The sequence below is a fragment of the Mustela nivalis genome (assembly GCF_964662115.1).
Source record: "Mustela nivalis genome assembly, chromosome: 10".
Classification (NCBI taxonomy): Eukaryota; Metazoa; Chordata; class Mammalia; order Carnivora; family Mustelidae; genus Mustela; species Mustela nivalis.
In genome coordinates, this window is record NC_139029.1 from 39,439,271 (window position 1) to 39,465,493 (window position 26,223).

General features: G+C 38.5%; 2 protein-coding genes across 22 annotated transcripts in view; one reads left to right on the forward strand and one right to left on the reverse strand.

Annotated features, from left to right (window-relative positions):
* The window catches only part of OSBPL9 (oxysterol binding protein like 9), a 174,690-nt gene that overhangs the window by 147,683 nt on the left and 784 nt on the right, over positions 1–26,223 (forward strand). For 13 of the 20 annotated variants that reach the window (XM_082688426.1, XM_082688423.1, XM_082688419.1 and 10 more), the window contains 14 exons: positions 950–1,054; positions 6,406–6,565; positions 10,281–10,393; positions 10,690–10,808; positions 16,151–16,236; positions 17,412–17,583; positions 18,841–18,925; positions 19,715–19,825; positions 20,096–20,159; positions 20,281–20,421; positions 21,749–21,827; positions 22,650–22,741; positions 24,119–24,254; positions 24,530–25,235. In XM_082688426.1, coding sequence (XP_082544552.1) covers positions 950–1,054; positions 6,406–6,565; positions 10,281–10,393; positions 10,690–10,808; positions 16,151–16,236; positions 17,412–17,583; positions 18,841–18,925; positions 19,715–19,825; positions 20,096–20,159; positions 20,281–20,421; positions 21,749–21,827; positions 22,650–22,741; positions 24,119–24,254; positions 24,530–24,604 — 1,538 coding nt within the window. In that variant the 3' untranslated portion in view covers positions 24,605–25,235. Of the gene's footprint in view, positions 1–949; positions 1,055–6,405; positions 6,566–10,280; positions 10,394–10,689; positions 10,809–16,150; positions 16,237–17,411; positions 17,584–18,840; positions 18,926–19,714; positions 19,826–20,095; positions 20,160–20,280; positions 20,422–21,748; positions 21,828–22,649; positions 22,742–24,118; positions 24,255–24,529; positions 25,236–26,223 lie in introns of those variants that run through there. The other 7 variants (XM_082688427.1, XM_082688422.1, XM_082688425.1 and 4 more) reach the window with 1 other exon arrangement.
* NRDC (nardilysin convertase) overlaps positions 25,437–26,223 on the reverse strand; it is a 104,527-nt gene continuing 103,740 nt past the window's right edge. Inside the window, exon 31 of one of the 2 annotated variants that reach the window (XM_082688395.1) lies at positions 25,437–26,140. In XM_082688395.1, the coding sequence (XP_082544521.1) occupies positions 25,943–26,140 (198 nt within the window). In that variant the 3' untranslated portion in view covers positions 25,437–25,942. The remainder of the gene's footprint in view (positions 26,141–26,223) is intronic. The other variant, XM_082688394.1, reaches the window with a different exon arrangement.

The following is a 26,223-nucleotide window of genomic DNA, read 5'->3' on the forward strand; positions in this document are numbered from 1 at the left end:
CTTCTCCCTCTCCCACTCCCCCTGCTTCTCTTCCTCTCTCACTGTGTCTCTCTGTCAAATAAATAAAATCTTAAAAAAAAAACAAAAAACAAAAAACAAACCTTAGAAGTATGTGAAATGCTTTTGCGAATTTTGATTCTTTAAGAGAATGAACATAATATCTTGGGCTAAAGAGGAAATACTACTGTGCCCCCATTTTATTTCTTTAAAGATTTGTGTATTTTTAAGATTTATTTATTTATTTATTTGTCGGTGTGAGAGAGAGAGAGAGTGTGTGACACACAAGCAGGGAGAATGGGAGGCAGAGGAAGAAGCAGACTCCCTGCTGAGCAAGGAGCCCAGTATGGGACTTGATGCCAGGACTCTGGGATCATGACCTGAGCCAAAGGCAGATGCATAACCAACTGAGCCACCCAGGCACCCCTAAGGATTTACTTATTTTAGAGAGAGAGAGAGTATGCATGTGTGTGCAAGAGGAAAAGGGAAAGAATCTCAAGCAGGCTCCCCACTATGCGCAGAGCTCTAGTGCAGGGCTTGATTCCATGACCCTGAGACCAAACCTGAGTCAAAATCAAGAGTGGGACACTTAACCAACTGAGCCATCCAGGTGTCCCATGTGCCTCATTTTTAAATGATTTTATGTGGTTTGATGCTTAGAAAGACCTTATCATCAGAAGTGTTTGCTAGTTTTATAGAGCATTTTTGCTGAGGTTTGGCCTGCCTTGATTAGTCTCTTGATATCCTAATGTTTTAGATAAAATGGTAGTTTATCACCATTGAGTTTAAAGGGGAGAGAAGATCCGGAAGAGGGAGCAGCATGGAACTTGACTTAATGGAAGACAGTTTCAAAAATTACTGATCTTTAGGATTTTAAATTCCACACAGTTGCAGTTAACACAGTTGTATTTGGCTTTTTTTCTAACTTATTTCATATGTTCAAATCTTCTAGAACCTTCTCAGCTATGTAAGTCAGAACAGCGTCCATCTTCGCTACCTGTTGGACCTGTATTAACTACCTTGGGACATCATCAGACTCCAACACCAAATAGTACAGGTACAAATTTATATAATTTCTTTAATTCTCATAACTCCCCATTAACATTTAAGGTTTGTGTTTGATTGCTGATGGGAAAAACGGTGAAATGTGTTACATATTTGTGTTGGAGGTACAATTTTACCATCATTCTATACATGAAGTGGTTAACTTTGTGATAGAACCAGAAGCTTGAGTAGTAATTGCCTTTCTTTTTTTTTTTTCTGGAAGATTTTATTTATTTGTTTTGACACGGAGTTGGGGGAGAGCAAGTTGTGCAACAAGCAAGGCACCAGCGGGCAGAGGGAGAAGGAGGCGCCCTGCTGAGCAAGGAGCCTGATATGGGGCTGATCCTAGGACTTTGGGATCACAACCCAAGCCGAAGGCTGTTGCTTAACTGACTGAGCCACCCTGGCGCCCCAGAATTTTATTTATTTATTTATTTATTTACTTACTTATTTATTTATTTATTTATTTATGATGTTACATTAGTTTCAGGTGACACCTTAGTGATTTGACAAGTTTATACATTATGCTATGTTCCCCCAAGTGTGTAGCTACCATCTGTCCTGTTAATCGCTGTCATTGACTATATTCCCTATGCTGTGCCTGTTACTCCTATGACTTATTCATTCCGTAACTGGAATCCTGTATACCCCTCTCCCCTTCATCCATTTTGCTCAACCCGCCACCCCTCTCCTGTCTGACAACCGTCATTTTATTATCTGTATTACAGGCCTGATTCTGCTTTTTGTTTGTTTGTTTGTGGAGTTTTTTGTTATGTTTTTAAATCATAAGTGGAGTCATGTGGTATTTGTCTTTCTCAGTTGAGCTTATTTCATTTAGCATATTATACCCTCTAGGTTCATCCATGGTGTCTCAAATGGCACAATCTCATCCTTTTTATGGCTGTGTAATATTCCTCTGTGTGGGGGCGCCTGGGTGGCTCAGTGGGTTAAAGCCTCTGCCTTCAGCTCAGGTCTTGATCCCAGGGTCCTGGGAACGAGCCCCACATCGGGCTCTCTGCTCAGCGGGGAGCCTGCTTCCTCCTCTCTCTCTCTGCCTGCCTCTCTGCCTACTTGTGATCTCTGTCTGCAAAATAAATAAATAAAATCTTAAAAAAAAAATTCCTCTGTGTGTGTGTCTTTGTGTGTGTGTACACCACATTTCCTTTCATTATTCACCTGTTAATGGGTATGCTTCTATATCTTGGCTGTTGTAAATCAAGCTGCAGTAAGCATAGAGGTGTGTGTATCTTTCTGAATTAGTGTTTCTTTTCTTTTCTTTTTTCTTTTTTGTAAGATTTTATTTATTTGCCAGAGATAGAGAGAGAGAGTACACACAAGCAGGCAGAGAGGCAGGCAGAGGCAGCTAGAGAAGCAGGCTCCCTGCCGAGCAAGGAGCCCAATGCGGGACTCGATCCCAGGACCTTGGGATCATGACTTGAGCCGAAGGCAGCAGCCCAACCAACTGAGCCACCAAGGCGTCCCCTGAATTAGTGTTTCTAACACTTGTTATTTCCTGTCATTTTGACTTTAGCCATTCTGTCTGGTGTAAGGTGATATCATTGTGGTTTTGATATGCATTTTGATGATTCATGACATTGAGCACCTCTTCATCTGTCTGTTGGAAAACGTTTATTCAGTCCTCTGCCCCCCTCCCCTTTCTTTCTCTGCCCATTTTTAAAACAGATTTTTTTGGGGGGGGGTATTGAGTTGTAGAAGTTCTTTGTATATTATGAATATTAAGCCTTCATTGGTCATATCATTTGCAGATATCTTCTCCCATTCACTGAGGTGTCCTTTATTGTTTTGTTGATAGCTTCCTTGCTGTGGAAAAGCTTTTGATTTTTATGTAATCCCTATTGTTTATTTTTGCCTTTGTTTGCCTTGCCTCAGAGAGATGCATCTGGAAAAACATGCTACAGCCGATGTCAGAGAAATTCCTGCCTGTGCTCTTTTCTAGGATTTTTATGGTTTCAAGTCTCACATTGAGATCTTTAATCCATTTTTGAGTGTATAGTGTTAGAAAGTTTTAGTTTCATCTTTTACCTGCAGCTGTCCAGCCTTCCTAGCACCATTTATTGGAGAGACTGTCTTTTCCCCATTGTATAATCTTGCTTCCTTTGTCACAGGTTAAGTGTTCTTGCCTTCTTTGTCATGGATTGACCGTATAATCATGGATTTACTTTGGGGGGTATCTGTTCTGTGCCACTGATATGTGTGTCTTTATGGCTATACCATACATACTGTTTTGATCATCACAGTTTTGTAGTATATTTTGAAATCTGGTGTTGTAATACTTCCACTTTATTCTTCTTTCTCAGGATTACTTTGGGTATTGGGGGTTTTCTGTGGTTCTATACAAATTTTAGTACTATTTGTTCTAGTTCTGTGAAAATATATTTTGTATTCTTCTTGTTGTTTTAACCTGAATGACATCATGTGTTTCTGTGACTTACTCTTTTCATTTAACAGAGAACATTTAGAGAGCTTTCTGTGTTTATACTGTTAGGTCTGCAGTGTTCTTTTTATGGCTGCCTGAGCACATACTACCTGTTTTTCTGTTGATGGACATTTATGTTGTTTCCAGGATTTTCCTGTTACAAACAGTACTTAGTGAATATCCTTGTACAAGCACTTTTGGCACATATATTTTTTTAAGGTTAAATGTATTATTCTTTTACATTTTTGTTATTTTATAAGCAAAAAAAGATACTTCATTTTAACATGTATTCTCTTTATTTAGACTATGGCCTTTATTTTTTCCTGTAATTTACAGGCATACTATCAGTGTTAGTATTAGATTAATTTCTTGTTTGAAAACTGATTAGTTTTATGTTGAGATCAACTCAAAGGAAAACTTCATGCTTTTGTCCCTGTTATGCTTTGAGGAAGTAGGAGGTGAGCCCCTGTTTGTTGCTCCACAGATTTCTTTCCTAGACAGGACTTTCCTCCTGTCTTGTAATAATGAAAATTACCTTGCAACTTTAGCCCATTTTGAAATTTGAATTAGTAAAGATGCTGATACTGTTACTTTGTTCTTTAATATTTAATAGCTTGGGCCGCTGTCTTCTGAATTTGAAAGAAAGCAAAAATAGCTCTTACTTGAAGTTCTTGGGAAAATACAAGTAATTTGAATAATGAGCTTGAAATGTTTGGCTGACTTTTCCCCTGTATTTCATTACTTGTATCACCTTTTGTTCATTTTAAAAATAGTACCTGTGTTTTCTTTATTGTTTTGTTTTGTTTTTAAGATAAAAGGATACTCTAGGAGACCTGAGTGACTCAGTCAGTTAAGCATCGGACTCTTGATTTCGGCTCAGGTCATGATCTCAGGGTCTTGAGACAGAGCCCTGTCTCAGGCACATTTGGTTGGTATGGGGCCTACTTAAGATTCTTACTCTCCCTGGGGCTCCTGGGTGGCTCAGTCTGGGATCGAGCCCCATGTCAGGCTCCCTGCTCAGCAGAGAGCCTGCTTCTCACCTGCGGCTCTGCTTACTTGTGCTCTCTCTGTCAAATAAATAAATATTATAAATAAATAAATAAATAAATAAATAAATAAATAAATAAATAAAGATTCTCACTCTCCCTGTATTTGGATACTCCCAAAGTATCCAAAGGATACTTTGATTTCTCTTCAGATTATATAAAATCTTCCACATTTTTACTAAAGAAAGGATTATGTAAGTTTGGAAACAGCCAGAATTGTCTGTTTAGAGCTACATAAAATCAGTTACAAACTTTGAAAAAGTGGGTATTTTTCCTGTGTACATTTAGGATAATTATAATAAGTAATTTAGGATATAATTATTTCAGAAGATAACTTTTAAAATACAGCGTTTTTGCATAGGTATATTTAAAGGACTTTTGAAATGAAATCAACATGTGATTTATTTCTTGCTTTTCTCCAACCTGATTTCTTCTCCTTTCCTTAACTCTCTTTCTGATACAAAAAAGAAACAAGGTAACAACTGAGGAAAAAAAAATAATATTGTTTGTTCTCATAAGGAAAACTCAGTTTTTGTGTTTTGGTTTTGTTTTGTTTTGTTTTAAGTTCCCAAACTCATTTTCTTCTTGGACGCATTTTTAATTGTGTGATCACCTGGAGTGTTTGCATGTTTCTTAATATTTTTAATTCCTGGGTGGTTTGGGGGCTTTATTATTATTATTATTATTGCCTATTTCAGTAAGAGAAAGTCTCTTTCCAGTTTTACTGCCAGTATTGCAGGGGGCGGGGAATTTAAAGTTATTTGCTAAGATGAACTATTTTTGCAATTTCCACAGTAAGATTACCTTTTTGGGTGCAAACTTTTTCTGTTAATGTTTTTAAAGTATCTTTGTGAACATGGCAACTAAGTGTGGCAGTGGATGTGCTTTTTCTCTGTTAACGCAAGAATGGGCTAACAATCCGTGGGTGACTATGGATTCATTTTTGTTGCTGCTGTTTCTCAACTTCTATAACTGTGGCCTTGGTTTTTAGATTACTAGTATTGACTTAATTAAATTTAATCTCTGTCAAGCATCTATAGCAGATGGGCATAAATTGCCAAGAGCCTATAGATGCTCTATAAACACTTGTTGAATTAATCTCAGTAGTCCTCCATGGTTTGATACTTTTATTGTTTGTTACTAGACAGTGAATCATGATCACAGAGATTAGATAGTAGTCTTTCTGTGGATCTCTGGTAATTTCCGTTTCCTTAGACTGCTTAGGTATAGAAAGATATTTTTTCTAGTCCTTTCCTTTTCCACATTCTTCCCATAGTAGACCTCTGTTTTTCTTTGCCCCTGAGCCCCAGGCATCTGACTTTGACGTAGGTAGAAAAGAAGTAAAGAGTTTGGATGTTGAGTGCTAGGGCTGTTGTGTGATGCTTTTGTGTTTTCATGTAACTGTCAAAAACATAATGACTAATGTGAATGTGATATCCTAGACAATATTTTAACTTTCATGTGGTCTTTGGTATTCTTTCCATTATGCATTCTCATTGTGTCCCTGCTGTGTTTTTAAAATATCTGATTCTGTAGTATAAAATAGGAGGCCTGGCTCTCCATTGGTATTGTATCTGTTGTGGGGCTTCAGACCCCAGAACTCACACTGAATTACAATTGAAAGAGCTCCCTTTCTAATTATGGATATTTATAAATGGGAAGATAGCAGTTTTTCATTTAAAAGTCTATGTCCCATTCTATTACGTGATTTGCCTTTTTCTTTGGCTAGGTTAAGTGTTGATTTTCTTTACAGAGAGTGTAAGGACTTCTACCAACTTAACTTTTCTTGATTTTAGAAAAGTCTGTTTTGACTCCATCTCCCTAATTTTTTTCCTCTCTTACCAACATTGTCTCCTAATTTAAAATGTTTTTACTTCCTAGGCAGTGGGCACTCACCACCTAGTAGCAGTTTGACTTCTCCAAGCCATGTCAACTTGTCTCCAAATACTGTCCCTGAGTTCTCTTATTCTAGCAGTGAAGATGAATTCTATGATGCTGATGAATTCCATCAAAGTGGCTCATCCCCAAAGCGCTTAATAGAGTAAGTAATTGAGCTATGTATTTAAATGACTCTTGATTTTAAAAATTAATTATATTTTGAGACTGGTAGGATTGACAGACTCCCTTATAATAAAGCTGCTTTTCTGATTGGCTTATTGAGCAAAGCCAGTTCTGTGACTTTTGACTTAATTCAAATACTTTTGACTTAATTCAAGTGGAATAAATTAGCATCAGCTGAAGTAATATGCCAGTATTGTTAATTGAACTCCTGACATTATTTCCATAGCGCCGACATTAGGAGAGGGTCAGATGAGATTGAGAAAGCTAGAAAGAAACCATTGTTAGCAATTGGCTAGTAGGAATTAGCTTTAATTTGGGGGGGAAAAGAAATTTTTTTTTTTTTTTAATGATGGTGGGGTTAAAAGGAAATAAGCATTTGGAAGAAAATTCTGATAAAACTTACTATTGATTTTTGATGTTTCCAAGCAAGTTTTCTTTAAACAGAATCAAGAATATCATCTTATATCAAACATTAGTTGTTATGCTAAACAGAGTACAATTGAATATCAAAACAGATTCATCTCTCCTCCAGAAGCATAAAACCATATTCAGGAAAGCTTATAGTATCTGAGTCTGGCCCCAGTTTCAAGGGGTTCTCCTGAAATTTTTATGAAATAGGAAATAAATTTAAAAATACTTAGTTGTTGTACATGTAATAGGCATGTCTGCAGAGTCACTGGTAGGCTCATGGGCTTTTCTGTTTTCTCCTTATAAGCTTCCTTCTCTGTTCTCTCCTGGTACCCATCCCATGACAAATACACAATTGATGAACCTCCCATTTGAAGGGGCCCAGAGTTAAATTCTGTGTCCAGCTAACCACTGGATTCCTTTCCTCCCTCAATTTTATGCTCTCCTTGTATGCCCTAATCTGGATTCCCAAACTGGTAGGGACTGCAGATGTTTTATTTGACCAGCAGAGTGTTTGTTCACTTTTGGGGGGTGGTGTTTTGTTTTATTTTTTACTTTTTTAAAGATTTTATTTATTCATTTGTCTGAGAGAGGGAGAGAGTACAAGCAGGGGAGTAACAGGCAGAGGGAAAAGCAGGCTCCCTGCTGAGCGAGGAGTGGGTGTGGGACTCAATCCCAGGACCATGGATCATGGCCTGAGCCAGAGGCAGACACTCAACTGAGTGAGCTACAGAGCCTTAAATCCCTTCAAATTGAATATGTTGCTCCAGGTCTGTATTCCTTATAATCTAGCCTAGTTCACAGTATTTATGGTCTCTGCCTGATCTTGATAGGCATTGAGCCTGTGACACCTGCTGGTTATCAGCTGCTACTACTTGTTTTTTTACTCTGGCATCAAGTTTCTATCTACTGTTTTTCGGTCTCTGAAGGAAGAGAACGTGAAAGTGTTTTACATTGCTTACTTTCTAAAGACCCGCAGTACTGATAGTTTCTATGTGAACTAAGTCACTGAACGGTATGGTTGCACACAATTATAAACTAGATGGAAGTCCACATTGGAAAGAACCTGTGCTTTGGAGCCAGACGTGCCTTTGAAATGGCTCCACTGCTTAACAGCTGTGTGATCTCAAGCTGGTCACTGAACCTCTGAGCTGAGCATCCATGTATGAGGAGAATAATCATATCTATCTTATACAGTTGTTATGGAGGTTAAAGTGTTACGGAGATAAAGACACAGCGTTTGGCACATCCCTTAGTACTCAGTAAGACTTTGGATTCTGTTATAATTCAGTTCAGCCTTCACATTTTTTGGTTTAGTTTATATTATGATTACATACTATACAAATTAGTCCACTGCAGATAAGCCTCGTATGCATATCATTTTTATCAATGTTGCTGTTATTTTTTAACTGCATTCTTTCAGTTCTTTTCCTGATTGAGGTAAATTATGAAATGGATAAATGAGAATTTATCACCTTTTTAATTTTGAGCTCTATTGAGCATTTCATTTGCCCTAAACATGGTTTCTAACCTGAGTACAAAAGAAAAGCACAGCAAAGATCTGACCTTCGGAATTGCATCTAAAATAAGATACATATTTTAAAGAATTTGGGGGTTTTGGTGAATGGATTTAAAAGATTGACTCTATTTTGATGATATACCTAAGAGCCACAAAACATGCACCTCTTTTATTTAATGATAATTTGATCTCTCTTAGTATTGGCTTTCAAAACTGGTGAGGTAGACATTAGTTATAGTACCTTGTGATGTATACTACTAAATTATCAAAGAAGCAATATTTAGTTACCTAAGGATTTTTGAAAAATAGATAAAAGAAGATTAGTAACCAGGACAAACTGTTTAAATTAGAGTACATATTGATCTAATATTTTAATATTAGAATGTTCTAGTATTTTAATGTTCTAATATATGTGGAACACAGATTTTTTTGGGTAGGGAAAACTGTTCTCTACGATACTACAGTGGAGGATTTGGCAAAGTTCATAGAATGTCCACCACTGAGAATGAACCTTAATGTAAACTGTGGACTTTGAGTCAGAGAATGATGTGCCGCTGTAGGTTCATGAGTTGTTACTAGTGTACCACTTTGGTGCAGAATGGTGATGATATAGGAGAGATGTACATGTATGGGGGAAAAGGGACATGGGAATTCTGTACTTCCTTCTTAGTTTTGCTGTGAAAAACTCTAAAAAAAACCAACCAGAATTTATTATTAAATAAAAAATCAAGAGAAGGTAAGTAATTAGGGCAAAGTGTGTTTAAATTAGAATATATAATAAGCTTTACATCCATAAATTTTTCACAAAAACTGGTTATATGTGTACTGTTTTATAAATAATAATCTGCAGTGTAAAAAATTCGGCTTTCTTTTTACTCTTAAGTAAACTGTATGCCTTTGATTATTAATATACAAGTAATCCTGGGTGAGTTACGATTACAGGTACAATAAGAGAGGAAGCTTTTTTTAAACCTATTAATTAGCTCATAATTTCAGTTATCATAAATTTACTTTTTAAAAAATACCATGCTTTTTTATTTTGTAATTTCAAATACAGTTTTTAAATGACTGGGAAGAACATTAAATACCATTGTGGGCTTTTATCAAAGATCTCAAAAATATAGACACAACATCTTTTAAGACTTAAGTAATAGACTTACCAATTTTTCAGGTTCTAGAAATTGTTGCAGAGAAGTAATATGTAATTTTATGCAAAGTAATGTGAAAAGAAAATGAACTCTAGTTTTAAACTTAGTTGCAGAAGCAAAACTCTTACTAATTTTTTTTTAAGATTTTATTTATTTATTTGACAGAGATCACAAGTAGGCAGAGAGTCAGGCAGAGAGAGAGGAAGGGAAGCAGGCTTCCCACTGAGCAGAGAGCCGGATGTGGGGCTCAATTCCAGGACCCTGGGATCATGACCTGAGCTGAAGGCAGTGGCTTTAAACCACTGAACCACCCAGGCGCCCCTCTTACTAATTTTTGATGACCTTTCAGCATGGCTTGGCTGAACACACACTATGTAAAAAGCACAAGACAAGAAACAGTCATCACACTTTACAGTTTACAGTCTCAGAATGAGGGTGACAGGGAGTTGGAAAGTGTGTGTGTGTGTAACCAGCTCACTGTAAGTCTAGCTTGTTTCTGTCATCTGTCTGCCTATATTGGTTTCAGATAGCTTTATAGGTTAATGTCTTACTAGGACTGAATTGCTTTCTTAAAAGGCTTAAGAAGATAATTACTGCCTTTTTTTTTTTTTTTTTTAAAGTTCCTCTGGATCTGCCTCCGTCTTGACACACAGCAGTTCAGGAAATAGTCTAAAGCGCCCAGATACCACAGAGTCACTTAATTCTTCCATGTCCAATGGAACAAGTGATGCTGGTAAGTGACCTTGGAGAATTTAACTTTTTTTTTTTTTTTTTTAAGATTTTATTTATTTACTTGACACAGAGAAATGTGGGGGGAGTGGGAGAAGGAGAAGCAGTCTTCCTGCTGAGCAGAGAGCCCGATGAGGGGCTCAATCCCAGGCAGACACGTAACTGACTGAGCCACTGGGGTGCCCCAAATTTAACTCTTCCTCTTAAAAACATTTTTTTGAAAAAAAGATTTGTAGCACTGGTAGCATCCACATGTTGGCCCAGTTTAATACCAGTCTAAGCAGATCTGTTTTATTTTAGACCTTTTCGACTCACATGATGATAGAGATGATGAAGGGGAGGCAGGGTCGGTGGAAGAGCACAAAAGCGTTATCATGCATCTCTTGTCACAGGTTAGGCTTGGAATGGATCTTACTAAGGTAAGAATTAAATTTGGCATTTGCTCTAAGTCTTAACATGTTCGTGTGGATTCTCAGTGATTGTTCAGTGAATGTAGCTTGTAAATGTAGCATAATGACATAGCCTCTGTTACAGTTGTGGTTTAATATAATGTAGATGAATAAGCAGAATTTTTATAAATGGATAAAATATGTAAACTAGAATTCATAGAAATATAGTATATGTGGATAATATGAATTAGATTTGGGTTTTCTTGGGGGCAAACAAGGAATAATGTTGCGTTTGATTAGTAGTTATGGATAAAACCTTAAGCAGTACAGTGTGCCCAGAATCAAAATGAACAGAGTTCTGAAATCTTGGGCTTAGAGGACCTGTGTTCGCATCCTGTGTTTGCAAGCCATGTAACCTTGAGTAGTCCCTTCCTCTGTGATCACAGGGTTGTTAAGGATTAGAACAGGTCATAAATGAGAAATGGTATGACACACAATGAGCCACACAATGAATTTGAATTTGAATTTAAACTTAGTTCTCTAAACAGAATTGCCCTGTTAAGTTAGGAGACTAGAATATATGGGTGCCTATTATATATCTCATCACTGTGCTGGAAACCTTATCCTTGTACTTAATTCTCACAGCTCTGCAGAGGTGTTACTGTTAAGATTTTATGGATGAGAAAACTAAAACTCATAGAGGCTGAGTAACTTGGCTGAGTCCTAATAACTGGCAAAACTGAGATTCTAATATGGTCTGTGATCTCAAAGTCCAATCTTTTTACTGCCGTGTCTCATCTTAAAGACATGAGCTGCAGTAATTTTCATCTTGGTTAGATTATTATTCTGTCTGGCTTTAGAAAGTTAATAAAATTTAGGAGTCTCACTTTTGTTACTACCAAATCAAATACAGTGCTAGATAGTCTTTGACACCAGTCAGCTTTATTTTGGCTTTGGATTTAGAGGGCTATTGAGGAGAAAAAAAAAAACAAACTAATCCATAATACTTTCTAATAAGTGTCTATAATCAAACCCTTTACCTCAAATCTAAGTGAGAACAGAAACACAAGACTAGCAATTATTTGTGGAATCCAGCAAATTGGGCAGGAATGTTCTGGGTTTGTCCCAGAACTTTTTCAGTGATCATTAGATTGCATTTACTAGAGCAGAATTATTACTTTAGATTTGTAAGTTAGAGCTTAATTTTAGATGTTGACATCTAAATATTTCTGTTCTGTATCTTCCACCATGGTCGGCTTTGGTCTTTAGTAATAGAAGACTCATCAGAAGATAACTTGAACAATACCAGGTTTATTAGCTCATACAATGAGAAAGCTAGAAGTAAAGTAGTTGTGGGACTGATTAATTCAATCAGTTGTGTGTTAGAAAGAAACTCTGTTCTTCCATATTGACTTTCACATTCAGGCTTGTCTCCTTGTCATTTCAAAATGGGTGTCACACTTCTAGTCATGCCATCCTTGGGCAAATAATGTCAAGAGGCAGAAAAATAATTTCTTTTCATGGATTTTTTGTTGTTGTTAGGGAAGGATGGTCTTCTCCTGAAGTGGCCCCTCAGACTTCCTTTTTTTTTTTTCTTTTTGACAGAGTTCATAAGTAGGCAGAGCAGCAAGTGGGGGTGAGGGGGAGGGAAGCAGGCTCCCCGCTAAGCAGAGAGCCCAACGCGGGGCTTGATTCCAGAACCCTGAGACCATGACCTGAGCGAAGGCAGAGGCTCTGCCCACTGAGCCAGGCAGGCACCCAGACTTCCCTTTTTTTTTTTTTTTTTTAAGATTTTATTTATTTATTTGACAGAGAGCACAAGCAAACACTTAACCAACTAAGCTACACAGGCCTCCAGGCCGCTCAGACTTTCAATTGAATCTCGTTGGCCAGAGCTATGTGTGTGCCCACACCTGAGCCAGTCACTAGCAAGGGAGGTTAAATGATATAGATTAATCACATTCACCCTGTGAGATCTGTGACCCACACGGCTACCTAGAGCCTGAACCTAAACTGAATCAGAATTCTGTTAACTAAGGATGAAGCAGGGATGTGCATAGGCAACCAAAAGTGCCTGCAATACTCAGTTTTGTAAATCGTGCCTCTCATAATTTTCTCTGCGAGATAATCTATATTTGGTCCATAGCCACTATAAGCTTCTTATATTATGAAAGCTATAATAATTTTTTTTTACCAAAAATGTTAAAAACTAGCTATTTTAGAAATCTTTACTGGCACAAAAGGCTGTGATTGCCAACAGATTCTGAAATCTTGATGCCTTTATGCATTCCAGAGTATTACAACAATACAATAAATTTTTTATGTTCACTGTATAAGTACATCATTAGTTTTTGATGTAGTGTTCAATGATTCATTAGTTGATATAACACCCAGTGCTCATCACAACACGTTTCCTCCTTAATACCTATCACTTGGCTGCCCCATCCCCTCCACCCCTCTTCTGTAATCCTCAGTTTGTTTCCCAGAGTCCAGAGCCTCTCATAGTTTGTCTCTCTCTCTCATTTTTTCCCAGTGAATTTTTCCTCCCTTCCCCTAAGGTCCTCTGTTCTTTTATGTTCCACATTTAAGTTGAAGCCATATGACAGTTGTCTTTCTCTGCTTGACAATGCCATAAATTTTTATTTCATTCTCCTATTTATAAAATGTATCTTCTTACCTCAGATACTTTTTATTTTCCCAAGCACTTTGTAGTGTTTGGAAGTACTATAAAGTCTTGTCCCATTTACCTCACTTGGTCTTCAAAGTAGTTTTTTTTTTTTTTTTCTTTCTTCAAAGTAGTTCTAAGATATAAGCAGGGCATGGGATTATCCTCCTTTTACACAAACTTAGGGATGTCGAGTTCGTTTCCAGGGCCTCCTTACATGAAGTGGCAGCAAAGTAAGTACTTGAACCCCAGGTCAAAGACAATCTAGCCCTGTTCCATTTACTTGATGTGATGGCTGGTATCAGTGTAGTAGTAAAAACATTGAAGGTGATCTGGTGAACGGAGTTCTCAGGAAAATTTTTTAAGTAGGGAGGAAAAAAATCTTTTTATTATATATCAAATTTTGGTTTTTGGCCGTTTCTTCTTTTTGAAATGCCTGCTCAGTTCTTTTGTCCATTTTTCTGCTGGTAATAGTAATCTTTATCTTTTCTTTTAAGAGCTCTTTATATTTACAATTATTTACTTCTGGGGTGCATCACTGGCTGAGTCATTTCAGCGTCCAACTCTTGATTTTGGCCAGCTCAGTATCTCAGGTCATGAGATATCAAAGGATATCTGTGCTGTGGGTGGAACCTGCTTAGACTCTCTCTTTCCCTCTCAAAAAAAAGAAAGAAAGAAAGTATCCGTTTTGTTATTCAGCATTCTTTCTTGGCATTTTTAATTTCTCTGTTGAAGAGTTCTAAGTTCATTGCACCAAGTCAGCAGGTAAGCTTACCTACCAGTCTAACCATATTAGATTATGAACATACATAGGAAGGAAACATACATAGGAAACAGTTTACTTAAAATGTAAACTCTGGAGTCTTATTATAAACATTCTAAATGTTAGAGCCACAGTGTCCTTTTCTAAGCTGTGTTCCTTCGATCAGTCTCTTAGGTAGTCGTTATATACCCAGCCACAGCGGTCCACTGGTCATTCCCTGTATAAGTACATCATTAGTTTTTGATGTAGTATTTCCTTTCTCTGCCTTTTTTTCTCCCCCTCCCATGTCCATGTCTTGTTCTTCTACTTTCTCCTCTGTTCTAGCCATACTAAGGCTTTTCTCCAGTGCCACCTCAGTGAATTATTTCCCAGCTCTGCCTTCATTCTGGTCCCCCAGCAGAACATGATCTTTCCCTCTCCTGAACTTTCAGGACACTGAACATCTCTTGTATATTTGTCACAATCCATCTAAAGATTTTTTTTTTTTTTTTTTTTTAAGATTTATTTCTTCAGAGAGGGTACGTGCATGCACTGAGCGGGGGGAAGGATATAAAGGGAGGGAAGGGGGAAGAATCTCATGCAGACTCTGTGCTGAGCATGGAACCTGATGCAGGGCTTGATCCCACGACTCTGAGATCATGACCTGAGCCGAAACCAAGGGTTCGGTACTTAACTGACCGAGCCACCCAGGTGCCCCAGTATTCCACCTAAAATTTGATGATGGTATTCTCTCATCCTTACCTTTGCCTTGTCCACAACATTTAACACAGGATCTTGAATATAGTAGATGCACAGTAATTACTAAATTTAAGGAAATTTTTGTTGTCTGTGGTGCTCCGTAATGAATAATTGATAATTTGATAGACATTTCAAAAACTCTTCTTTCATTTCCTAATGAAATACTTCTCCTTTTTAATTGGTTGTTCCTAATCTTTCTCATTCATTCCTTCCATATTCCAGTTTACTGGTTTTTTTCTCCTCTGCCACATTCCTAGGCCCTCAACATTTTTCTTCCTGGGGTCAGCCCCATGGTAGGAAGAGAGTTCAGCTGGATTCCCATCTTTATTCTCTTATTGATTCCTTTAGTGCTCATTTAAAAATCTCTTGCTGTATAATAGTAGTTATGAATGCATGTGTAAGTGTAGTCCTCACATTCTAGGAGATCGTTTATTTGAGAAGACAGTTGCATAAGTAGGTAAATTGCCTAATACAACTAATGTTCATAGAGAAGCAGCATTAGAAAGTGCAGAGATTCAGGGCGCCTGGGTGGCTCAGTGGGTTAAGCCACTGCCTTTGGCTCAGGTTATGATCTCGGGGTCCTGGGATCGAGTCCCGCATCGGGCTCTTTGCTCAGCAGGGAGCCTGCTTCCTCCTCTCTCTCTCTCTGCCTGCCTCTCTGCCTACTTGTGATGTCTCTCTGTCAAATAAATAAATTTAAAAAATAAGATAAAAAAAAAAAAAAGAAAGTGCAGAGATTCAGTACAGAATTCACATCAGTCCAGAGCAGTGAAAAAATTTCTCATTTTCTTTGATCTTCATTTTTCTTGACTGTAAAATAGGGATAATAGTTTCTTCTGAACAGGATTGTTGTAAAGGAACATAATGTGTGTAGGCATCAGAGGGTAGCTACTGAGTGTCATTTGTCATTGTTATTCTGATTCAGGAGCTTTAGGGAGATTGCACGAAGAAAGTGACATCTGAATGTTCAAAATCTGTTCTTCGTTTCCCATCTGTTGGGCAGGTTAATGGGCATTTCTGAATCAGAATAGTTTGGGAAGTGGGTATCAGAAGCATGCCTGGGCAGTACATGGTGGGTATACCATGATTGGAATGAGATTTTTGGGTTTGGGGGGTTTTTGTTTTTGTGTTTTTTAAAACAATTCAGCCATCTGTTTATCTGTAGTGGAATTTGATCCTCAAGGGTCAAATGTTTATGTTTTTCAGGTAGTTCTTCCAACATTCATTCTTGAAAGAAGATCTCTTTTAGAAATGTATGCAGACTTTTTTGCACATCCGGATCTGTTTGTGAGGTATTTGAACACTCTAGTTTCCAATTTTTAGGATGTTACTTGGTAACTTTCTCTTTGTACAGAATAGATGAATTCTTTTTTTCCTTTTACCTTTCAGACATTTCTAGGAAAAGGCATTAAATACTTTGTTTATATCAGATGCCTGTCTGTTTGCTTAGGTTATATGGTAGTGATGTTAAGCAGTCAAGTTAGACACTAAAAAAATCTTGAGAGCCCATTAATAGGTAGCCAGTACTTATAAAGCCAAGGCTGGAACATATTTGATCCAGGGATTGGTAATCACTGTTTATACTTCATCCCAACAAAATTCAGTTATCTGAATTTAGCAAACCTTTCTGAAGCACCTGGCATTTGCCAGGAAAAAAAAAAAAAGTCAGTGTCTGCCCTTGAGAAGCTGGTAGTCTAGTGTCCAGATTACAGACTGACTCATAACTTCTAAATATTAGCTTGTAATAGTAGATATGTATGCAAAAGGAAAGTAAAGTTGGCACTGATTTACAAGGAGGTGAGTTCACATTGCTTTTCAGTGGTAGCAGGACATTTTCCCTTAAAGCAGGGTGTTACAATCCATCTTTTCTTATTACATTCCTTGGCCTTAGACTATGGTTTACTGGAACCAGATAGAAATCACTTTGAGGTTTCACAATGGGTGGACACATTGGCTAACACTGGTATACAGTTGACCCTCAAACAGTGTGGGGCTTTGGGGTGCTTACCTCCCATGTAGGCAAAAATATGTACCTTTGACTCCCCCAAAACTTTACTAATAGTAGCCTACTGGGAGCCTTGCTGATAACACAAACAGTATTAACATATTTTTGTATGTTACATGTGTTATATGTTGTATTCTTACAATGAAGTAAACTAGAGGAAAAATATTAAAATCATAAGAAAAATATATTTACAGTACTTTATTTATCAAAAAATATCCACATGTAGAGGAATCACAGTTTAAACCTGTGTCATTCAGGTTAATTAACTATACATTTATCAGATTCATCAAGCCAAACACTTAAGACTAGTGCGTTTAATCATGTATATTATGTCTCAGTTTTAAAAACTCTCGGTCCTGGGTCCTCTCTCCCTGGCTTATAGTGGACTATGTGAAGGAGTGCAGCATCAGCTTGTGTCCTGTCAGAAAGCAAGACATTAAATTTTGTCTTTCTGCCTTGCAGCATTAGTGACCAGAAGGATGCCAGAGATCGAATGGTTCAGGTTGTGAAATGGTACCTCTCCGCCTTTCATGCAGGAAGGAAAGGATCGGTTGCCAAAAAGCCATACAACCCCATTTTAGGCGAAATCTTTCAGTGTCACTGGACATTGCCAAATGATACTGAAGAGAACACAGTGAGTTCTGAACTGATGTTTTTAGTGATATTGAATTGCATACTGATTTCAAGATTTCATTTTATTTGGGGGCAGATAATAATGGTAAAGATAGTGATTAAAAGATGCACAGCACCCCCAGAAGAACAGAATTGTTGGGTCAACATCCTCTAGATAATAGTGAGCAGGAAAGGAGTGGCATGAAGTGAGATTCAGAGATCATGTCATGCAAGACCTTGTGGGCTGTAATGGTAATTTTGTGACTTATCAGGATTGCATTTTTGTTTTTAAAAAATCACTGTAATGATTTTGTGCAAAATAAATCAGAAAGGGGCAAAAATAGAAGCAAGACTATAGCTGAGGAAGTTTTGGCATTATTCCAGAAGATTCATTGTTGATTCACGCTATATTGTGGAGGTAGTACTACACAGGTAGCCGGGGGAGGTAAAAGAAAGGGGACAGATGAACCCTTCATGTGGGCTTCAGCAGTTCATTGATGCCATTTACAAAAAAGGAAAAAAAGTTAGATTTGGAGAAGGAAAAATCAAGAACTAATTGGAAATATCAAGTGTGAATTACACATACATTTAAGTGGAGTTGTCAAGTAGGGAGTCAGAATTTTTAAGAGTCTGGAGTTAGGGAGAAGTCTAGGATAAAAATGGGGCTTTTAGAGATTTCAGTATATTTAGATGGCATTTAAAGTACTGGAACCAGGTACACTTAGCTAGTAAGACAGCATGCCTGGAGAAGAGTAGATAATGCAGACCTGAGTTCTCAGAGCCCCAACATCTAGAGATTGGTTTGAGGAGGATGTTGAAAAGGGAAGACTCAAGCAAATGTAGAGAGGCCCTAGCGCATAGTGCCTGGCACATAATAGCCTCTGAGCAAACCATGAACTCTCCATATCTCTCCCTTTCTGTGTGATTCATTACATGTGGTCCTTACTGAAGACAAGGCAGTATAATGTGTCTGTTCTTACTCATTTGGCAGACTGATAAGTGACTGTCATCTGTGCCATGCCTGGCCCTGGGTTAGGCACTTAATGCTTGCCTTCAAGGAACTGTTGGTCAGGGAGGTCTAGTGAAGGGCGACAGACACAAAACTGTAATTCTAGTAGTGAAATTAAGTGCCATAATAAAAGTTACGTATAAGGTGGCTTGGACTTGTGGAAGAGGGAATAGTTAACCACCATGGGAGGTGGAGAGACTCTAATTGTTAGATTATCCACAGTGTCACTTCAGTTTCCACGCCAAAAGAAAATGTTATATTTACTTACAGGAGCTAGTTTCAGAAGGACCAGTTCCCTGGGTTTCCAAAAACTGTGTGACGTTTGTGGCTGAACAGGTTTCCCATCATCCACCTAGTAAGTTACAGAGCTTTGCACCATCCATTCTCAAACTGTTTTGTCTAAAGAGGGTCATTAAAAGCCCCAAAGCTGGGGCACCTGGGTGGCTCCGTTGGCAGAGCATGCTGCAATTCTTGATCTCAGAGTTGGGCATGGACCTACTTTAAAAAAATAATAAAAAACACAAAAGTTCCATAGCTGAGTTCACTATAGTATGGATTTTATGGCATTTTATCCTTATATCTTCCTAACCTTATGAAGATTGGTTCCTCTTCTTTCTTATGTAAGTGCCAAAGATTCTGTTCCATTGATTAGCTGTGTGTAAAAAGCAGGGATGTGGGAAACTAACTTGTCCTTCTAAAATCACACGTATAATGAGCTGTGCTATAGAGACCTCAGCAATTTGGGGCTTATATAAATGAGATGTAGTTTCTACACAGTATGTTCTTGACATAGTGGAGAGAATGCATATCCTTAATGTCTTATTTGCTCAACAATGTTAAGACTGGAAATAGTGGATGGGCCCAGCTTGTGGTGGGGCAAGAACATGCTTGCTGACTAGAGGATTTTAAGCCTCCAGGATTGCTTCCCTCATGGTTCAGGGAAGTTCCTGGCAGAATGGTCCTATGTTGTGCTTGCATTGGGAGAAACGGTATAAAAGGCAGTTAACGTCCTTCCTGGCCTCATTTGAAGCTGTTCTTTGAGGGACACCAGGATTTTCCCCATGAAGCCTGTTCTTTCTCCAGGTTGAGTTGGAGAGGGGACTATAGCTATGTAGTGCACTAATTGAAAACAATTTCTGTTCAGTTTCAGCCTTTTATGCTGAGTGCTTTAACAAGAAGATACAATTCAATGCTCATATCTGGACCAAATCAAAATTCCTTGGGATGTCGATTGGGGTGCACAACATAGGGCAGGGTAAGTCTCTGAGCATTGGGTAGACTAGAGTGTTAATAGAATTTTATTGTAATATGTGCTGTGGACCCTTGTCCTGTGAGGGAAAATGGCACCAAGAAAGCCAGACTGGATGTCATTGTTTGCATATAAGCATGTGTATGGGGGAGGAGATCAGGGGTGGGAGGGTGCAGGATTGATTTTTCCCTAAATTGAATGGAGTATCCTGGAGTATCCAGCATCCAGACGGTAAAGCCTTATGCTCATCAGAGATTCTATCCCTTCTCTTCACAGGCTGTGTCTCGTGTCTAGATTATGATGAACATTATATTCTCACATTCCCCAATGGTTATGGAAGGCAAGTAGAGCTATATCCATTTCCTCTGATCAGCTGGCAGCAGAACCTGCTGTTCCTTAAACTACACCCCTCTTTTCTGTCCTCTGAACTGGCAGCCTTACCTGCACTTTTGGTTTTGCAGGTCTATCCTCACAGTGCCCTGGGTGGAACTAGGCGGAGAATGCAACATCAGTTGTTCCAAAACTGGCTATAGTGCAAATATCGTCTTCCACACTAAACCTTTCTATGGGGGCAAGAAGCACAGAATTACTGCTGAGATTTTGTAGGTATTTTGTTTTTCTGCTTCTCTTCTCTTCTGCTTCTCTGAAATACTTTTCTTTTTTGTCTTGAACTGTAACTTTTATTAAGAGGAATTAACTGTTTCAATGGTTTTGTCTTTGTAAACTTGTTTCACATCCTGTATATCTCTTCCTGAAATTCCTTATCAGGAGACCTAAAATCTCGGTTTAGAACAGGAAGCATTCACTGTTGGGATTTCCTTCCTAGGAACCTGAGAGGAGTCTTAGCAGATTGCCAGCTAATGCAAATCATAGATTCCTGACTCATTAGACCGTGGGCCAGTCTGTATAGTAGACCCTGTGATTCCCACTGCATTGTCTCCCAAGTCGTCACAAGTCCCATCTTTGCCTTTACTAGGGAAAAACAGTAACCATCACATCTTGGCTTGGTTCCATCTAGGGTCAAATGAAGATAGTTGTGCTGTCTGGGTAACAGTCAGTTGGGTGGATTCAGAATCTGCCTGGAAGAGAAGAATCTGCAAGGACTTTGTCTTCCCTAAGAGGCCCTGTAGGAATAGGGTTGCAGATGGAAGAAGATACATGACTGTTTAACCAGCTTTCCGGGGAAATTAATTGGGATGGCATAATTAGCATCCAAAGAAATCTTGAGCAGGAAGGTGCATGAACACATGATGAAGTTTACCTAAAGATCAGTGTAAAATCTAAAAAATTACTGCAGTCAGAGAATATGGGCAGAGCTCAGAGAGCAGCACAGGTCACCACTGGAACTGATGGTGGAAATCAGATGTCCAGAACAAAGGCATGGGTCGGCCTGCTTCTCAGTGTTCCTTGAAGGTAACCAGACCAGCACCAGCAAGTCAAACTGTTTGACCTTAGGACCTCAGGATACCTTGGACCGTTTGAGCTCAGGATCCTTCCTCAGGATGAACAGCCTGGTCTCCAGGTTTACATCCATAAGTGAGGCCTTCTCTGACCTTCATTTTAACACTTTTGCCCTTGATCGCCACTGCTCACATAAACTCACCATAGCACTTTACCACTCAGAATCTCAGTGGCAGTGCCTCCACAACTAGGCTGTGAACAGCTTGAGAGCAGGGACCATCCCTCATCCTTTGTAGCCCCAGGGTCTCCAGCACAGGGCTCTCTTGCTCACCTCATATCCACTATTCATGGGATGTTGCATTCATTAGCATCTTGTTTAGGGGCCTCATTCTTCCAGTTGGCTCAGGGAAATCCAGTTCCGCTAAGCTGCTTTTACCCAAGACAGTTGCTCTTCCATGTTCTGCTCTGACCAGATTCTTTGGTAGTTTTCAGCTTAAGACTAACAGAAATGTTTCCTTTTCTGTTTAGTTCTCCAAATGATAAGAAGTCTTTTTGCTCAGTTGAAGGGGAATGGAATGGTGTAATGTATGCAAAATATGCAACAGGGGTAAGAACCTATATTCCTATATTTTCCTATATTCTACACTTATTGTAGGCTATATTGTAGACACTTTCCATCCAGAAATTTAAACACCAAGGCCAACTCTAATGCCATCTCTTCAAGGAAATCTTTTCATTCCCCACCTCTTCCCCAGCAATATATTTTATTTTCCCCTTTCCTCTCAGAATACTCAGTGTATGTAAAAAATATATATATATAATATACATATAAAATATTTATGTATAAATATATATTATTTTATATATGTATAAAATAAAATAATGCTTGGCATATAGCAAATACCCAGTAAGTGACAGCTGTCTTATTAGAACGGGTTGTATGTTTTAAGTGCTAAATTAGTGTTTGTATACACAACTTGACTTTTTATAAGAAACGTATTTACTGCCTGACACCATGGATACAGAAATGAGTAAGATAGTCCTTGGAAACAGTACCTAATTAAAGTAGGAAGAAGGTGGTATGGGATTAACAGGAGGAGCAAACGAACTGGATTTTGGACTGGGAGAATTTGAAATGTAAGAAGCACTTCAGTGTTTAACATTAGAATTAGTTGTTTATGAATCTAACTTTCCTAAGAGATTAATATCGAGCATGTAGCACATAGCCACATTAAAAACCTCTGTTGACCTCCTACCAAGACTTAGATACACCACTATATTTTAAGCTGAAGGTAGCATATGAAACTCACAGTCTACACATACTATTCCCATGTGGGATTTATTAAATCTGTTAAAGCCTTCTGGGAAGAGCTGACTTTTCCTCCTGGAACAATTTGAACAAATAAAACATCTACCTCTTGTTTTCTAGGAAAATGCAGTTTTTATAGATACCAAGAAGTTGCCTATAATTAAGAAGAAAGTGAGGAAGTTGGAAGATCAGAATGAGTATGAATCCCGCTGGTAAGAGGACTTTGTTAGAGCTCTTGTCGCAGTGCCCTTGCTAATGGCTTAGCAAAGGCAGGGCTGGGTTTTGGAGACACGATAGCAGAACATAAAGAGCACAGACTAATCCTGAATACCTGGGTTCATATGAGCTCCCACTTACTAGCTTTTTAACCATGACTGTCAGCTTGCCTCTCTTTGCCTTCTTTCCTAAAATGGGAGATACCTCAGTTGATGTGAGGACTGAATGAGATAAACACATCGTATATATAATGCTTGGGATATAATAGATATTCACAGTGTGCAGGGTTACCACCATCTTTCTGGTTTATAAGAGAAGGCAGTGAGGTTCCCTATCGAGGTGTGTACAAATACCCTAAGGTCTTTTGTTGCAAAAACTTCAAAAAAAATTTCATCCCTTAGTATTTGAGTATTTAACTCTAAAATGACTTAAAAACCACTAGCCACAATATCACACTTGGAAGAAACAATTCCTTAATACCATCAAAAGATCTAGTTGGTATTCAGATTTTCAGTGGTTTCAGACATACCTTTTTCCTTTCCCATTTGCCACAGTAAAATCAGGATCTCTCAGTGGGATGAGAATCACACACTGAAGTTCTTTGTTTAGCATATTTGGGCATTTCTTAAGTGAAAGAAGAGGATCTTACAAATCATTACCCAGCTATTGTCTCTAACTTGTTAACAGTCTGCGTGGCTGGACTGCCTGCTCGTTATTTGTAAGTGGACATCTGTAGAAATTTGTGCTTTGCTCCTCACCACAGGGGGATCTTAGGCATGGCCACTTCTCTGGTCCTTAGGTGTCTTCTGTTGTAAAGTTACCTAGTTAATCATTTTCCAGGCCTTGAGAAGAAACCACATCTCCTACCTCCATAAGTCTCTGCCGTTCACCTCTTGATCCTTATTCTCTCTGTTCAGACTGTTTCTCCAGATTTCACTATTCAGGGGAGTTTTTCTGAAATGGTATGTCTTTGCCCTTATCGAACGCTTTTTGACTTACAGTAAGGGAAACTCACACCCTAGAGAGGTGAGCTGATAAGCCCCAAAGTTGCATAGCTAGATAGAGGTACAGCCAGAAGTAAAATCCCAAGTTTCAGTTCTGTTTTCTTCTCTGTTGTCTGTACCATATATCCAGCTTTCTGCCCATCCTTTATTTTATTCCTTTGAAACTAGCAGGGGAATCTTCTATTTCTCTGTCCATAATTCCAGTACCTTGGTACCACTTTAAGGAAATTCAGTCTATGAACTACTCTTAAAGCCATTTGACTTATACTTGCATTATGCTGAATTGAGTGGGGCTCTAGTCTTTCAGTCTCAAGTTTGCTAATTCCTCTGTCCATCTAATACTCCGTGCCTTGACTTCTTTTCCTTTAGCCTTTGGAAGGATGTCACTTTCAACTTAAAAATCAGAGACATTGATGCAGCAACCGAAGCCAAGCATAGACTTGAAGAAAGACAAAGAGCAGAAGCTCGGGAAAGGAAGGAAAAGGAAATTCAGTGGGAGACAAGGGTAAGCTTGACTGGGGAGCCTGCCCCAACCTACCAGCTGCTACTCCCCCCGTACCCTGTGCTGTAAGTCATTCATTCATTTCAGTGAATGCTGAAGTAGTGTGTAGGGTACCTCTTCTCAATAAGCATAGTGACGAACAAGGTGAGCCCTGGTCCCAGCCTGAAACTCACTTCAGTGTAATGAGGGGGAGAAGACATAAAATAATAAGAAGTTTGATATTATTTGTAGACATACAAAGCAAGTGAATAACTGAATTCTCCCCCTTTCTTTTACAGTTATTTCATGAAGATGGAGAATGTTGGGTTTACGATGAACCATTACTGAAACGTCTTGGTGCTGCCAAGCATTAGGTTGGGAAATGCAAAGTTTACACCTGACGACCAGGGCAATAGGCATAATTAAGCAGCAATCTTCCTTTGGGAGAACCTATTCACTCCCTTCTTATTGCAGTGGTTCCTATCTCAGGGATACTGGACTTTATGATGCAGATGAACAATTAAAGCGAGAAAAGCTTCCCTTTTTTCCTTTTCTGTGGCAGTTACAATTTTGACTTCAGTCCTGAGAAAAACTTCAGGTTTTGAAAACAAGATGTCTGCTTTTTTCCCCAAACCCCATGCTTTCAAAAGCATTTATAAATCCCGATCTTAACCCTTGCACACCTAGTATGGCTGTTAAGATATACATCTGTTCCTAGTTCACATAATCTTGGGTTCTATACACAACACACACATACACATATACATACATATATACCTGATGCCAGATTTTTCATAAATATTCCATCTACTGTAAATATTGGTTCCTCTGAGTTGTTTTAGAAACTTAGTACAATGTATTAAAATCAAGTGTTAGGAAATTTCATGGCCTCACTTATAACAACTTTTGTTTTGGAATTGGACTATTATTAAATTGTATCTAACTCTGGACTATATTTAATTATACTCAGTGCTTCTTAAGGCTTCATAAAGTAATTTTTCCAAATTTTTTTTTATGTGTTTCTTTTATCTGGCAACCTTGAATCCAGGAGCTAAGTAGCTTTACACAAGGACTCTCCTAACATAATGGAGGGGGTCCATCCCTTTTCTCAACCCTCCCTTATATTCTGTGTTCTCTGTTTATCCCCACCATGCTATTCTCCAGAGTTCCTTGAATTCTCATACAGCACACATAGGCCTCCCAACATTTTATCCAAAAATATTTTATTGCCTTAGAGGGTTTAGGAAGAGGGTTTTAGATCCCCACCCCACACTGAGACAAATAAAAAAGAATGCCACAGCAGCAAATGGCTCATTCTGAAGGACATTACAGAACTATCTTTATTTAAAAATACATTAAAAAAAAAAAAAAAAACCCACACACATGTATTAGCACCTAGCATTTAGGCACTAAAACATCAGACAGGGCATCTCAAGGTTCTCCATCTGAGAGAACCAAGACAGACCAGGTCTTCTCAAACTGCTTCTGCAAGTTTTTTGCTAACACTTGGCATACCTGCTACTTTCTCTCTGCCAGCTGCTATAGTAGTAACCCTTGGTTTGTTAGGTTAGTCATAATGTGGGAGAAGGAGGTATAAATCAAATTCTATGATGGCAGTGCAAAAAATTCAATGGCACTAGTAGTAGTGTAACTTCATAAAATACAAACACGTTTTTAAATACACAAATGCTTCAGGCCAACAAGACTGCAGTTTATTTGACTATTTTATGGTAGGGGAGAAGGTTAAGTGTTGATGTGAAAGCCCTGATATCAGTAATAGGGATGGTAGAGTCTACCAGCAGAGGAGAGGATGGCAGGTAGGTTAGCTGCATCACTTCACAAGAAGAGTTTGAATCCTCCCCAGAAGGGGAACCATCTTCTTCTAGCTCATACTTCCCAAATCCAACAACCTGAAAGAAGCCAAAGACTTGAGGTGAGAAACATGCTGACCAGATAGTGGCAAAGACCTATTAGAATCTAGTCCCAACCCAAA